Genomic DNA, 15,215 nt, shown 5'->3' with positions numbered 1-15,215 from the left:
CTCAAAATCTAATTAGGCCCACAAAGTCTGACAGATTTAGGTCTTTGCATCTGCTTCATTTCATCTCTCCCAAAAACCAAACCCAAAGATCAGACGTTATCACAAGAGAAACAGGTGGTTGGAATCTGTACTCACTAGCCTATGTGTAACAGGGGAAACGAAAACAGAGAAACCACAAGGGGCTCTCCTCCCCATGCTAGTGCCCAGCTGGTCCCATCGTGGTCCTTCTCTTGCCAGGACAGTGGCCATGACCCCCTGTTCTTGGACCTACACAACCTTTGGCACTTCCTGTTCCCAGGCAGAGGAGGGTGAACAGGAAATGGGACAGGCCTGGCACTAGAAAGGCATCTTTTAGAAGAAAGACAAGACCTTGGCCCAAGCCATGGCACGTGAATTTGTTTCCAGATAGTTTTTGATTTCTCCTTTAATTTCATCAATGATCCATTGGTTGTTCAGTAGCATGTTGTTTAATCTCCACATTTTTGTCACTTTCCCAGTTTTTTTTTCCTGGTTCATTTCCAGTTTCATAGCCTTATGGTCTGAAAAGATGCTTGTTATGATTTCAATCTTCTTAAATTTATTGAGGCTTGCTTTGTTTCCCAACATATGGTCTATCCTAGAGAATGTTCCATGCGCGCTTGAGAAGAATGTGTAGTCAGCTGTTTTTGGGTGGAGTGCTCTGTATATGTCTACTAGGTCCATCTCGTCCAGTTTTTCATTTAAGTCTAATATTTCTTTATTAACTTTTTGTCTGGATGATCTATCCATTGCTGTAAGTGGGGTGTTAAGATCCCCTACTATTATTGTGTTGTTGTTGATTTCTCCTTTTAGGTTTGTTAATAGTTGTTTTATGTACATTGGTGCTCCTATGTTGGGTGCATATATATTTATAAGTGATATGTCTTCTTGATGGAGTGTCCCTTTTATCATTATATATTTCCCTTCTTTGTCTTTCTTAACCTGTTTTATCTTGAAGTCTACTTTGTCTGATATGAGTATGGCAACACCTGCTTTCTTTTGTTTGCCATTAGCTTGGAGTATTGTCTTCCATCCTTTCACTCTGAGCCTGTGCTTGTCTTTAGTGCTAAGATGTGTTTCCTGAAGGCAGCATATTGTTGGGTCTTGCTTTTTAATCCATCCTGCCACTCTGTATCTTTTGATTGGAGAGTTCAATCCATTTACATTTAGGGTAATTATTGAAATATGAGGGTTGAATGTTGCTGTTTTGTCACTTATTTTCTGGTTCTTTTGCATTTCCTTTGTTTCTTGTCCCATTTGTTTTGGACTGCCAATTCATTTTGGTTGTTCTGTCTTATGATTCTTCTAGTTTTCTCTTTGTTTATCATATGTGGTTTTAATTTGATTATTTGTTTAGTGGTTACCTTGAGGTTTGGGCGAAAAATCTTCTGTATGAGATAGTCCATTATCTGATAGCCTCCTATTTCCTTATACTAAGTCAATTCAGTCACTTTCCTCTTCCCCTTCTAAGTTGCTCTTGTTATACCTTATTCTATCTTGTGTTGTGGCTGTGTGTTTACAGTGATGAGGTTAAATTTATTTTTGGTGAATTTCTTCCTTTGATCTTTGAGTTTAGTATTTAAGTGGTTGCTAACCTATTCCGGTAAAGATCTACTATTTCTCTGATTTTGTCTACCTACTTTTCTCCTTACTCCAAGCTTTGTGTTCCCTTTCTCTTCTTGTTTTCAGGCCTGAGGGCCTTCTTGAGTATTTCTTGTAGTGGCGGTCTCGTGGCCATGAACTCCCTTAGCTTTTGTTTATCTGGTAGAGTTACTATTTCTCCATCATATTTGAAGGATATTTTTGCTGGATAGAGTATTCTTGGCTGAAAGTTTTTGTCTTTTAGTATTTTGAATATATCATTCCAGTCTCTTCTAGCCTGAAAAGTTTCTGTTGAGAAATCCGCTGAGAGCCTGATGGGAGTTCCTTTGTACGTTATTTTTTGTTTTTGTCTAGCTGCCCTTAATATTGTTTCTTTGTCGTTGACCCTGGCTAGCCTTACCACTAGGTGTCGTGGTGAAGGCCTTTGTCTGTTAATATATATAGGAGTCCTGTTGGCTTCGCTTACTGGTATTTCCTGCTCCTTCCCCAGATTTGGGAAATTTTCAGCTATTATTTCCTTGAATAGGCTCTCTGTTCCTCTTTCCCTCTCCTCTCCCTCAGGAATACCTATAATTCTTATGTTACATTTTCTAATAGAGTCCGATATTTCTCGGAGTCTTTCTTCATTTCTTTTTAGTCTTAGTTCTCTCTCTTCTTCCATCTGGAGTATATCTGTATTCCTATCCTCTAAAGTACTAATTCTTTCCTCCATATTGTCAGCTCTGTTCTTTAAAGATTCCAGATTCTCTTTTATCTCCTCCATTGTGTTCTTCATCTCCATCAGCCCTGATAGGTTTTTCTTTATGATTTCAATCTCTTTTGTGAAGAAACTCCTAATCTCATTTAATTGTTTGTCTGTGTTGTCTCGTATTTCGTTGAGTGTTTTTATGATAGCTATTTTGAAATCTCTGTCATTTAGTTTATGGATTTCTGTGTCTTCGGGGTTGATTTCTGGGTGCTTGTCATTTTGTTTCTGGTCTGGTGATTTCATATATTTTTGCATTGTGGTTCCTGTGTTGGTTTTGATTTTCCTCATCCTGGAAGTCTCTGGTTGCAATTTCCACCTGCTGCCACTGTGTGGTGGTAAAGGGCTATGTAGTCTAAGCCCCCTGCGCTCTGCCCCAGTTTTTCTGCTGCGATCCGCAGTTTTGTTTTGTTTTGTTTTGTTTCTTTTCCCCACTGCGATCCACGGGTCCAGTCCAGTTTATTCAGGTCTGCCTCGGACCGCTAGATCTGGTCGAGCTGCAGACTCCGGGTTGCGGGGAGGGGGGAGCTCTCTCTTTTGCCCTCTGGGTCCCTGACGTGGGAGGCTTCTCGTTTGCCCCTCTTTATCCGCTCTCTGGGTTGCTCAGATGTTGATGGTAGACCTGTGGCTCCTCTGAGCCCTCTGTGCGGGGGTTTCCCACTGGCTGAGAGAGCCCGAAGAGCTACAGTTTCCCTCCGAGGGCCGCCCCTCCCCCCTCTCTGGGAGCCGCGCGGACCGGATCGCTGATCTGATGGGGAGGGAGCGGAGTTCTCCTTACCTCTCCCCACTTCCTCCGGGGGCCCAGCACGTTCCGCTCTCAGATGTGCGGCAGTGTGGATCCCTCCGCTCCAGCTTTTGACTGTCTGGGATTCCGTTGTTGGTCTGTGGCTGTTACTTTTGTTGTATTTTGTGGGGGAAGAATTCACGGGAAAGCTCACTCCGCCATGATGCTGACGTCACTTCTCCGGCACGTGAATGTGTAAAATCCAACTGTGTCGCCGTTAAAAGTCTTCCTCCTCAGACTGCTCCCTTACATAGTCTCCTGACTACAACTGCACTGGTCTAACTCCAGTCAGATCAGCACAGTGCAGTCAGCAGCTCACAGGTGGTCAATATAAGTCTTGACTCTTACAATGGGAGTGGGGTCTTATCTGCAATAAAAAAAGCATAAAGCAGGTGCTACAAGTCACCTGTAACAGAAAACCTGGACACAAATCTTGAGCCCAACAGCAGGGAAATACCTAAGCAAACTTACCTCTTTCTTTTCCTTCAAGAGCAAATCCCACTGAAACAACCCAAGAAATAGAAAGGGGGGAAAAGCCTGTGGCAGCACTGGAAAGAGAGAATGGTATAATAAAGGAACCAAAAGTACAAAGGAATTCCTGAGAGAAATGAAGGAGATGGAATCAGATCAAGAGAAGAGGGGATCATGCCAAACAGCCTGGTGATTTAACACAGGCAAAATGAGGGACTTGGAGAAGTGGACGGGCTCTCCAGCCAAGCCCCAGAAACTGCCCAAATGCAAAGGGGTAGGATGAGACCACGGGCAGGCTGTGCAGCAGGCAAAGGGGGACACAAAGCAATCCCATTAATATCAGGCACAGCAGTAACTTCTCAGAGCTCTACCAGTCCTAGTCAAAGAAATAAGGGTGAAAAAAGGTATAAATATCAGAAAGACTCCAAATTACCACTATTTGCAGATAGGATTGTCTCCTTAGAAAATCTAAGAGAATCAGGGGCTGGCCAGGTGGCGCAGCGGTCAAGTGCACGTGCTCTGCTTCGGCAGCCGGGGTTTCGCAGGTTTGGATCTCGGGCGTGACACACTGCTCGTCAAGCCAGGCTGTCGCGGCATCCCATATAAGTAAAGGAAGATGGGCACAGATGTTAGCCCAGGGCCAATCTTCCTCAGCAAAAAAGAGGAGGTTTGGCATCGGATGTTAGCTCAGGGCTAAACTTCCTCACAAAAAAAAAAAGAAAATCTAAGAATCCAATGAAAGTTTATTAAAAAACAGAGTTCAATAAGATGGCCAAATATTCAAAACAACTAATTGTTCTAAATAAAAACTCTATAATCAGTCAGGGTGAGAAAATATATTTTTCACAGTAGCAGTAATAAATATAATACAGCTGAAAATAAAAGTCTTCGTAAATCAAGACCTCTGAAGAAAATTATAAACTCTTGCTGCAGGGTGTTTTTAAAAATCTCAGCAAGTGGAGAAGGTCATATTTCTGAGTAGGAAATGTCATATTTCTTTCTGTAAAGAAAACAATTCTCCCCAACTTAATCTGTACATTTAAATTAAAACCCCAAAGGGTTTCTTTTGGGAATTTGAAAAACTGATACTAAGAACTATCTGAAAGAATACAATAAATATATTTTTTAATAAGAATGAAAATGACCTATCAGATATCAAAATTTACTGCCAAGTTACAACCAAAACTGGTATCCAAAACGGGATACCATTTTTCACACCGATCAGGTAAGCAAAATAGTTAAAATTTGACGATGCCCAGTGGTGGCAGGGGGAATACAGTGGCACTTCCATATATTCTAAGTAGGAGTGTAAACCGGTAAAAACTTTTTGGAGGTCAAGTTGCCATCATCTATTAAAATTTTAAGTGCACATAACCTGTGAGCCAGTAATTGTGCTAGAAACTTACCCATCAATATACCTGAAAAGCATGTCAGGAAGGAGACGTGTTTAAAGATGTTCTTTTTGTAATAAAAAAAGAAAAGAAATGGAAACCACCTAAATATCCATCTGTAGGGACTTGTTAAATAAATATAACATAGTATACTATAGAGCTGTTAAAAAAAAATGGGGTAGATCTACACGTGTTGCACGGAAAGACATCTGAAGTCTATTAGATGAAAAAGCAAGGAGCAGGACCACACACAATCTGATCCACATATAAAGAAGTTAACACTGGTACATGCATAGGGACATTCCGAAAGAACATATGAAAAACTATTAACAGTGGTTGCTTTCAGAGAGAGAGATTAGAGGTCGGAGAGGACAGAGAGATGTACTTTTCATTTTTCAGATACCTCTGTGCTGAATTTATCATAGCCTTTGCATAAGGCTAAAAATAAAAAGTGTTCCTTCAACTGTGGTACTGGGAAGGAACAAATAGATCAGTGAAACAAAACTCAATTTCCAGAATTTATATATATATATATATACACACACACACACACATATACATGAATTTCATAAATGCTAACAGTAGAATTTCAAAATATCAATGAGCATTTCAATAAATGATAGAGAGACAACTGTTGTTCATTTGGAAATAATATAGTTAGACTCAAGGTCGTCAAGAAAAGAGAAACCACTCTAGGTATTTCGAGCAGAAATGGATTTAATACAGAGTTAAGTTTCAAATTTGCTCAAAGGGCTAGATAATAAAAACAGGAGAGTTGGGGTCACCCAGAGGTCAGGAGTTGCAGGAGGCTGCCACCACTGCTGGAGCCCACACTGTCACTCTGCTGCTCAGGGGCCTGTACTCATCTCTGCCACCAGCAGTGCCAGCAGAAGAGAGCCTTCTCCTATCTGTCCACCTTCAGGTTTCATGCAAGTGCCTCTCACTGGCAAAACCTAAACTCGAAGCCCACTGCAAGGGAGACTGGGAAATGTTTAAAGCCTTCCAGCCCCTGTAATACAGGAGAGCAAGAACAAGTGGAGGAAGTGGTTAAGTATTTCAACAAGTACTGCCGTGAAAACTAGGTATGCTGCTGGAAAAAACAACTCGGGTGAAATCCCCTAATTCACACCTTACACACGTACAAATTTCAGAAAAAATTAAAATTCAAAGGAAACAGTAATGAAAGCATCCAAATTAGATAAAGACTGAGGGATCACAAGGATTACTTTCTATGTTATATACTTCTGCACTGTTTAACTTTTTGCAATGACTTTTATAATCCGTGAAAACAAAGATTGTTCCCTTGTAGGGTTGGGAGTGGGGAGATGTAGTCCAGTTTTAACAGCACTGGGCATAAAAATAAAACAAGATACTAAGAGCGAAACCAGCCTATTACTAGGCCCTGATCTTTGTTCCCCCAACTCCCAGGCCAGGTTCCATCTCCTCCTGTGGACGAGTGCTCTCTCCTGGTGACAGTATTTACCAAGGAACAAAAGTCTCCCTGAGCAATTCACCAAGCAGGAAGCCAGGTGAAGACCAGCATCGTATATTAAATAGACATGTGCATACATGGAACAGAAATGAAACTACAGAACAAAGTCCTGGTCTTCTCTCCTCTCTAGTTTCTGTTTTGGTGACCTTTGTTTTTCTGCTTTTTACATTTGCTCTGTAGGTGCTTTTTTGTGGCCTGATTTGAAATAACAGGCAACATCTTAGGATCTTGAAAATGCAGACTAGGAATCACTTTCAAACAAGATGTACTTCATGGAACACTATTTTGGGAGACGTTAATAGCAATGCTAAGAAAAAGGCATTCTTAGGCAAATAAGGTTGGGAAGTGCTGTGTAACCTCCTCTTAGGGAAAAAATATATCAAAAAGTATATTATATTTGCACATTAAAGGCACTTCTGCAAAGAAAACCGTTTACTTTAACACCAAAAGTTACCCAAGTTTATTTTTTGCACAATGCACAGACACTTTCGGGACAATGTACGTAAGGTTAAAAAACAATATTCTGCAAACACTTTGTTAGATTCTGCTCTAGGTGATCCTAAAGGAAAAAGTAATCAGTACCACACCAAGTCTCTAGATCGAGGACTGGCTGATACTCTCTCCCAGTGGATGAGATAGCTGGTCCTAATGTTCTGTGAGCAGATTCTCTGATTCCAGCTGGGCCTTCTTGATGCTGTCCAAGTTCAGTTGTTGGTATTTTCTTTTAAAAAAGCCACACTAAAACAAAGGGAAAGGAAGCCCAATTACACGCCCTAAGACATCCATGTTTCAGAAAACTATTTATCTGGTTGTTATCAAAACAGCCCCTGTACTCCTCTGCTTCTCATGCTTCCTCTGAATCTCTCCCTGATGAGCCAGGCCTTCAAGACCCGTCTTGAATACTGCCTTTCCACAAGCCTTTCCCAGTGTTCATTCCCCAGTCAGAAGAGCTTTTCCACCTTCCTCTGAACCCCCAGAGCACTTTCACCTACTATGCTGAGGATAGAAAGAGATCAGGGATGGCCTCCTACATCAAGAAACTCACAATCTAGTAAGAAGAGAAAGAATTACAATACAGTATGACCACTGCCCCTTGGAAGGGTTTCCAGGAGGCAGCTCACAGGAAAAGCATGTAACTCAGCTCAGAGGACTCAGCAATCTCTGGGCTGAGTTTTGTTTTGTTTTGTTTTTGTTTTTTATAATTTTATTTATTTATTTTTTTCCCCCAAAGCCCCAGTAGATAGTTGTATGTAATAGCTGCACATCCTTCTAGTTGCTGTATGTGGGACACGGCCTCAGCATGGCCGGAGAAGCGGTGCGTCGGTGCGCACCCAGGATCCGAACCCGGGCCGCCAGTAGCAGAGCGCGCGCACTTAACCGCTAAGCCAGGGGGCCGGCCCTCTGGGCTGAGTTTTAAGGGAAGAGTGTGAGCAAGGGGAAAAAGGGGGAAGGGCGTGGGGGGGTGTCGATAGCCTAACTGCCAGCACAGAGATGCGAACCGATTGAGTTCAACATGTTTGGGAAAAAAAGCAAGACTTAAGGGTAGAGAGGGGTGGAGGCCAGAGCCCAGAGGGTCTTGAATAGCAGTAAAAGAGTCTGAACATTAAAACAGGGGAAGGAAAGTAAAGGATTTAAATGGGGGAACACAATCAGATCTGTTTTAGGAAAATCTCTCTGTACTCCAATACTTCTATGAGATTTCTATCTTTTTCTGACAGAAACTGTTTACTCGTTTGCCTAAACAGGTTGTGGTTGAAGGAAGAGGGAAACGTGGCCACAAGGCCCGGAGAGCTGCTCTAAACCAGGGGCTGGTGGCCTAGGGAGTACTGTGCGCAACACCAGAGCCTTGAGGAACAGGAGCAGAACCGACCTTGAACAGGATGACTATAATCACAATCAAAACCAGAAGGCCACCAACACTGCTTCCAATGATGACAGGCAAAGAGTAATACTCCTCATCTTTCAGGAAGATGACAGTGATCTGGAACAAGACAAAGAGATCACCCAATAAGTCAGGTATAGCAAATGAAAAAAAACTCCATGTTATTTTAAGGAGCAAAATACGAGAACTTGGCAACGTTCTGTGTATTAATCAAGACTGATGACAGTAAAGCAAAAAGCTGCACACTTCCCGCTGCGGCATCTGAAATTATCTAATGAGACTGTCGGTTTCCAGTTCCATGTGTAAGGAACTTGGAAGTCACCACTCCATGCTAACAAGTAAAAAGCTGAACAGACTGAAAAGTCAACAACTCGTCTTGGATCCCTAAGAGGGGAGGACCCAAGGCAAACTGCTGCCCCCAAGACTGGAGAGACAGACAGACGGACAGAGAGCAGAGGCTTACCAAGGCGGGGGTGGGAGAACCTGACCTATAACTGAGGAACTGCCGGAAGCTCAGTGTCGACAAGTCTGAGAGTTAAACACTCCGGGGAACCCAGGCATCGGGGGGGCCCCCACACTGTGAGATTTACCTCCAGGAGCTCAACCAGGTTCCCACAGCAAACACTGGAGGAAGATCCCTTCATGCTTCCCACAGCGGGAGGGGAAAAGGAACCATTTTGAAGTAAACCAGAGCACTCCTTCTTCTTAACAAGGCCTGTCCTCAGAAAGAACTAGTTAACCAGGGCCTAACCTGCTGAGGTATTATCAGAGCCTAACTGACCTGGGGGAAGGGAAATACCCAACTTTAGCCCAATCCAGCCATCTTGTCCCACCTAAGGGGATTGAAAAAACTGAGAAACAGCTGTGAAGATCACAGAACAGAGGCACTGGCTCATTAAAAGACTGACACCTAACCACAGGATAAGAGAGTACTTCCCCTCCCCTACACCTCACCACATTACTAAAGCCTATTTACTAAAAGCCTACTGACAGCAGTTCTTTTTACCTGGTACCTTAGATCCAGCTATCAAGAAAAAATTACCAGGAGTACCTAAAGGCAAAAAACACAATTTGAAAAGACAGAGCAAGCATCAGAACCAGACACAGCAAGGATGTTGGAATTATCAGACCAGAAATTTCAAGCAACTTTGATTAATATGCTAAGGGCTCTAATGGATAAAGTAGACAGCATGCAAGAACAGATGGGCAACGTAAGCGGAGAGATGGAAATCCTAAGAAAGAACCCAAAAGAGATGCTAGAGATCAAAAACACTGTAAGAGAAATGAAGAATGCCTTTCATGGGCTCATTAGTAGACTGGAGAGGGCTGAGGAAAGAAAGCTCTGAGCTAGATATTTCAATAGAATCCTCAAAAAGCAAAGAGAACAAAAACTGAAGGGAAAAAAAAAAGCACAATAAAATTATCTAGTGACCAAAATACTTTACAGAAACTATTTTGGTCTCTTATCTAGAAGAGCTAAGTCTGTCAGGAGATTGTGACCTTCTGTTGAGGATTCTCTGACAGTTTAACAGAGGGTCCCAAGGAATTAAGGTCTCTAGATTTTAAAGAACACTGAAAGAGAAAAATCAAGATTCTACATCCAGCTGTGCCACTATACGTCCTTGAGCCCCAAGCTCATCATCGTCAAAACGATGACCCATTTTAAATGATCACTAAGTCCTTTCCAACTCTGTTCTGACAGCTCTTTACGATCTTGCACAAATTCCTCAAGTCTGATAATACATTTTTCCCATGTGAAATATACGACAAAGATACCGGTCTGCTCTTCACCAGACTAACGAGCATTACCTCAGAGACACGATGATAAATGCAAAATGGCACCCGTGTGTGCTACTTGTGGAGCTCTGCCACGAGAAGACATTCCCAGCACGCTGTCTAAAGGTTCTCTCAATTTCAGGAGTCTGATCTCTCTTCGCACTGACAGGACTCAGCTGGAAGGCTCAGAGGATGTGCTTCCCAGGGGAGACCCAGATATGGCCCTCCCAAGTGGTGGCCAGCATACAGACCATGGCTGGAGCATGTTCCCAGGACTTCAGTGGGGCCAGAGGGCCATCAAGACTTCTCTGCCTGCCCAAAACACTGAGTTCCCTCCATGCAAGTGTTTAAGCACTAAGGTCAGGTTGCTTTGGAGAGAATTTCTGTATGGGGTGGAATGCTGGACAAATTTACCTTCAAAGCCTCTTCCAATTAAGTTATAAATGCTGGTTACTTCCTAGGGTTGACCCTCTGGACACTATTTAACTTAGACTAGCTGAACTTTCGTAGAAGTAAGCTCTGGACCTTGAGAACAGGGAGGGGGCAAAGCAACAGAGAGGGAGGAAGAACAGGAAGAGAGCTGGCTTTTCCTTCTATAAAAGAGTGAAGTGGGGAGGGGGGTGCTTGAGACCCCGCTTCAGGAAAGCAACGAAAGGAAGTCTCAAGGTGATCGTGGTGTACAGGCCAGATCTGAGCGGACAAAATGCTCCTATTTCTCAAAGCCTCTTCCCTTTTTCTTCTTCTAAACCCACGGATTCCTCAAGTGCCCCACAGCTGCTCCAGGAGAGGACAAGGGAGAAGCAGGACACAGGATGCCACCGCTTGTAGCAAACACGGACGGTGCCTGCCCAACAGCCACGCTCTCCTGTCAGATTTTGTTCAGCAGCCACGACGGCTCTAAGCTAATCATGACAAAGCTATTCATTCCCCTTTGCCAGTGACGGACATGAGACCCAGTTCTCACTTATAAGATGCAAGGAGATGTCTGCGGGGAGATTTCAGGAAAATTTTCCTCCCTGGAAAGGGAAGGCACGTGAAGAAAAAATCCTTTTGCTACTGACCTCTTGCTTCTATTTTGTATTCTGCCATGTGAAAATACAGCACTGGGAGAGGTGATAACTCTGTGCTGGCCACAAGGGATGGCATCACCACCACACAGATGGTAGAGCATAAGATTCAAAGGGGCCAGGCCGTTCACCCTGGTCTGCCTCCCTCACTGGATAAGCAACAGACGCCTCTATGGTACAGTAGCGGGAGTTTTCCCTTTCTCGCAGCTGAAATGCACTTGGACGCATGGTTGTTTATACTTACAGGTTCATTGTAAGTCAGGTGCTTAGTGTTTGAAACTACTTAATACTTTGCTTAAGGTATTGAATTTAAAGAGAGGAAAATAATTATGGGGAATCTATGCTACAGAAATAAAAGCATCAGTAAGAGGGGGAAATACATACATAAGTTATTTAAGAATGTGCATATAAGAAACTGCTAACAGTAACTCCTTTGGGAAGAGGGAATTGGGAGCATGGGAAGAGGGGAGTGAAGGAACCATTATTTTTCATTTGGAATCTTTCCGTAAGGCTTGGATTTTCTTGCTATTACTTCTATCTTTAAAAAATCTGAGCAGTGGGATAATAGGGGCATTTCTCTTTCTTCCATATCATGTTCTGTATTAGAAATACTTAAAAATAAAAGAAAATATTATTTCTGACATGTCTAGAGAACTGCTCCTTTCTCCTCCTCCAGGGAGGAAATCAGAGGACCTAATGCTTAGCAATCCAGTCTCACGTGCTTGACATTCTCCCAGTAATGATCATGCCTAACTAAAGAGCTCACAGATGGGTCCTCTCTGACGCCAGCAGCACGTCCAGGCGAGTGTCAACAAGAATGACAACTTGGGGTAGCACAGGCAGCATTTAGCCCAGGGATCACAGATGTCAGTTTGACTTGTGGTCATACTTCTGCAAAAAGAATCCCAGGAGTTCTAACACTTAGTCTAAGACTTACAATTGTGCATTGCGGAGTACTGTAACCACTTACTATTGTAACTAAACATTGATACTACACGCTAGGAAGAGAGTTAATGTATACCAAAAAAATTTTCTCACTTAGGAAATTTTAAAAAACAATACAGGGGGCTGGCCCCGTGGCTTAGCGGTTAAGTGCGCACACTCTGCTACTGGCAGCCCGGGTTCAGATCCCGGGCACGCACCAACGCACCACTTCTCTGGCCATGCTGAGGCCGCGTCTCACATACAGCAACTAGAAGGATGCGCAACTATGGCATACAACTATCTACTAGGGCTTTGGGGGAGAAAAAAAAGGAGGAGAATTGGCAACAGATGTTAGCTCAGAGCCAGTCTTCCTCAGCAAAAAGAGGAGGATTGGCATGGATGTTAGCTCAGGGCTGATCTTCCTCACACACAAAAAAAAAAAGCTAAAAAAAACAATACATTTTCAAATCAAAGTATATCTAGCTGTTGATTCCAGCCTAGTTATTTCAGCTTAGACTTCCTCAGCTTAGACCTCTTATTCAATTGCCTCATTTCACAGACAGAAAAACTGAGGCAGAAGCTGACTAACTCAAGGTGACAGAGGCAGCTGGCAGCAGAGTCAAGATCAGAGATGATAAGACTGAAAACAGGAGGAGAGCAGCAGCGGAGAGCCTGTACAGGGGCTCGAAGGCTAGGCACAGTTTTCCCAGGACACTACCCAGAAAACCAGACAACAGCCAGGGATTACCTTAGTTCTGTGGTTCTCTGCATTCAGCCCCTCATATAGGGATTTGTTGAAAGACAGTTCACCAAGGATCTGCAGTTCAGTTACATCTCTTAGTAACTAAAAGATGGGGGGAAGGGGGGATGAAAGATTCTTTAGACGTGGAGTTACTGTTTTTGGACAGCACTCACCAGCCTTCCCTTGAGCGTCTTCCTTCTCCCGTATTCCTCAGCCTAGTTAATGGCCTCAGCAACCACAAAGTTACCCAAGCAAGAAACCTGCAGTCATTCCCCAGCTTCCTTTCCCTTACCCTTTACCTCGTGTCACTCCCCCACCCACCCACTGGCCCCAAGTCAGTTCTTGACAATTCCTTTATTTTTCAGTCTCTCTTGCATCTGTTCCTTTTTCTCCATGCCCATTGCTACTTCTTCAGTTCACATCTCATCATTCTCACCTGGATCACTGCAAGGCGTTAACCTAGATCACAGTTCCCACCTTTGAATGAGTGATCGGGAAAGACCTCTCTAAGAAGGCAACATCTGAGTTCAACATACGAAGAAACCACACACATGAAGCTCTGGGGGAAGAGCAGCGTCATGAAGAAGAAACAGCAAGTACAAAGGTCCGGTGGCCAGAACAATATTGGCAAGCTGGAGGGGCAGAAAGGACAGAATAGCTGGAGTATAAGAATCAGGGAAGAGGACAGAACTAGGAATGAAGTTGAAGAGGTAAGCGCAGATCAGATCATGCAGTGCATTGCAGGCCATCAAAAAAGCATGGATTTTAGTTTAAGTGTATTCAAAAGCCACTTTTTTTGTTTTTTTTAAGCAGAGGAGTGGCACAACGTTTGCTTTTAAAAGACAGATGTTATGTGAATAACATCTGTAGAGGGCATGGCAAGATCAGAGGCAGGAAGAGGAGACAGAAGGTTACTGTAATAGCCCGGGGAAAAGATGGTGGCTGGAACTACAACTGTAGCAGTGGAGATGCAGAGAAGTGAATGGATTAGGATATATTTTGGGGGTGGAATGACAGAGCTGGCTGCTGGAATAGACATGAGGATGTAGGAAAGGGAGGAGTCACAAGTAATTCCTAGAATTCCTAGTAAGTAAGTGGAGTAAGTTACCCTGAGTAACTGGGTAAGGAACAGGCTGGGTCAGAAGGTGGACCATGAGACCTGTTTTGCACTGTTATATTTGAGATGCTATTATCTCTTCTAGAGGAGATGCCTGTCAGCAGCAAGACAACTAATCTGGAGCATTTCACAGTCTCAAGTACCTGCTTGGACTGACTCAAGAAGAGCTCTGCAGCCACGGTGACATTTTCTTTATTCGAAGTGATGGCACAGCTTACTGAATGCCATTCTTCCACACGCTGGAAAAGGAAAGTCTAGTTAGTCAATGCCTTTGAAACCAGCTCAATACAAGGCTGACATAAGGGAAGCCATATTACAGAAAGGAAGCCATATTGTAACTTTGAATGACCTCTGATTAACTAACCCAGCTGGATATGCACCCTCCAGGAGACATATATGCTCTGTTGATTTTAGGGCCCCTGCTTGCATATGTACCGCCCAGCTGCAGTAAGATGATAACTTTGTTCTTTTGGATTCCTTAGGAATAAAAGGACCCTGGGACAGAGAGTCTATACTGGTATCCATCATCGATGACAGCTGCAAGGTCTGGTGTGGTGACTCCCGGTCTGCAACGCCAAGGGGTCAACATTCCTGACCCCCTCCTCTGTAGCCCACTAGCCCTACATATTTGCTTCAAGATTCTGTACCCCTCTAAGATGGTTCTTTAGGACGCTAGTCCACCATGTTCCGATCAGCTAGCTCATCGCTTAATAAAAGCCCTTTCTCTGCCACCATCTTGCCTCTTCACGGATCGGCTTTTGTCTTGTAACGAGCAGATCGTGCTGTCTGCGCGCTAACACCTTTTCGCATGGAAAAGCTGGAAGGTTTAACACTTAGCCCACAGAGCAGCTTAAGATCCCAGAATAGAGGATGTGAGCAGTTTCAGCTCTCACCCTGGCTCAAGCGAAGACGTAATTTCGGCAAACGTGACCCAGTGAAGAGGCTAAGGAGGGGCCTTGGCGCCGCCCTGCATGTGCTTTCAGGGGAAACCTCGGACAAGTGGTACCCAGGCGTCTCGCGTCACCCGCTACAGGCCCCTCCTCCCTCCCTCGGCCTCTCGGGACGGCCCGCTCACCTGAACCGGATCGCTCCCACAAGCGCGCTCCTGACTCTGGTTACACACCGTGTAAGCCTGAAACGAGAGCCATGCCCGCGACCCAATGAGAAAACCACGCCGCTGTGGTTAACCGCCCTCCATGCGCCA

At 43.8% G+C, this 15,215-nt stretch overlaps 1 protein-coding gene across 1 annotated transcript in view; it reads right to left on the bottom strand.

The window, feature by feature from the left end:
• Nucleotides 1-4,399: 4,399 nt before the first annotated feature.
• ITGAE (integrin subunit alpha E) overlaps nt 4,400-15,215 on the bottom strand; it is a 63,328-nt gene continuing 52,512 nt past the window's right edge. Inside the window, exons 27-31 of the mRNA XM_058560043.1 lie at nt 15,087-15,143; nt 14,155-14,250; nt 12,901-12,996; nt 8,374-8,484; nt 4,400-7,241 (exon numbers count right to left, since the gene is read on the bottom strand). Coding sequence (XP_058416026.1) covers nt 7,149-7,241; nt 8,374-8,484; nt 12,901-12,996; nt 14,155-14,250; nt 15,087-15,143 — 453 coding nt within the window. The 3' untranslated portion in view covers nt 4,400-7,148. The remainder of the gene's footprint in view (nt 7,242-8,373; nt 8,485-12,900; nt 12,997-14,154; nt 14,251-15,086; nt 15,144-15,215) is intronic.

The sequence above is a fragment of the Diceros bicornis genome, chromosome 18 (genome assembly GCF_020826845.1).
Source record: "Diceros bicornis minor isolate mBicDic1 chromosome 18, mDicBic1.mat.cur, whole genome shotgun sequence".
Taxonomy (NCBI): Eukaryota; Metazoa; Chordata; class Mammalia; order Perissodactyla; family Rhinocerotidae; genus Diceros; species Diceros bicornis.
This window is presented reverse-complemented; position numbering and strand designations above follow the sequence as displayed.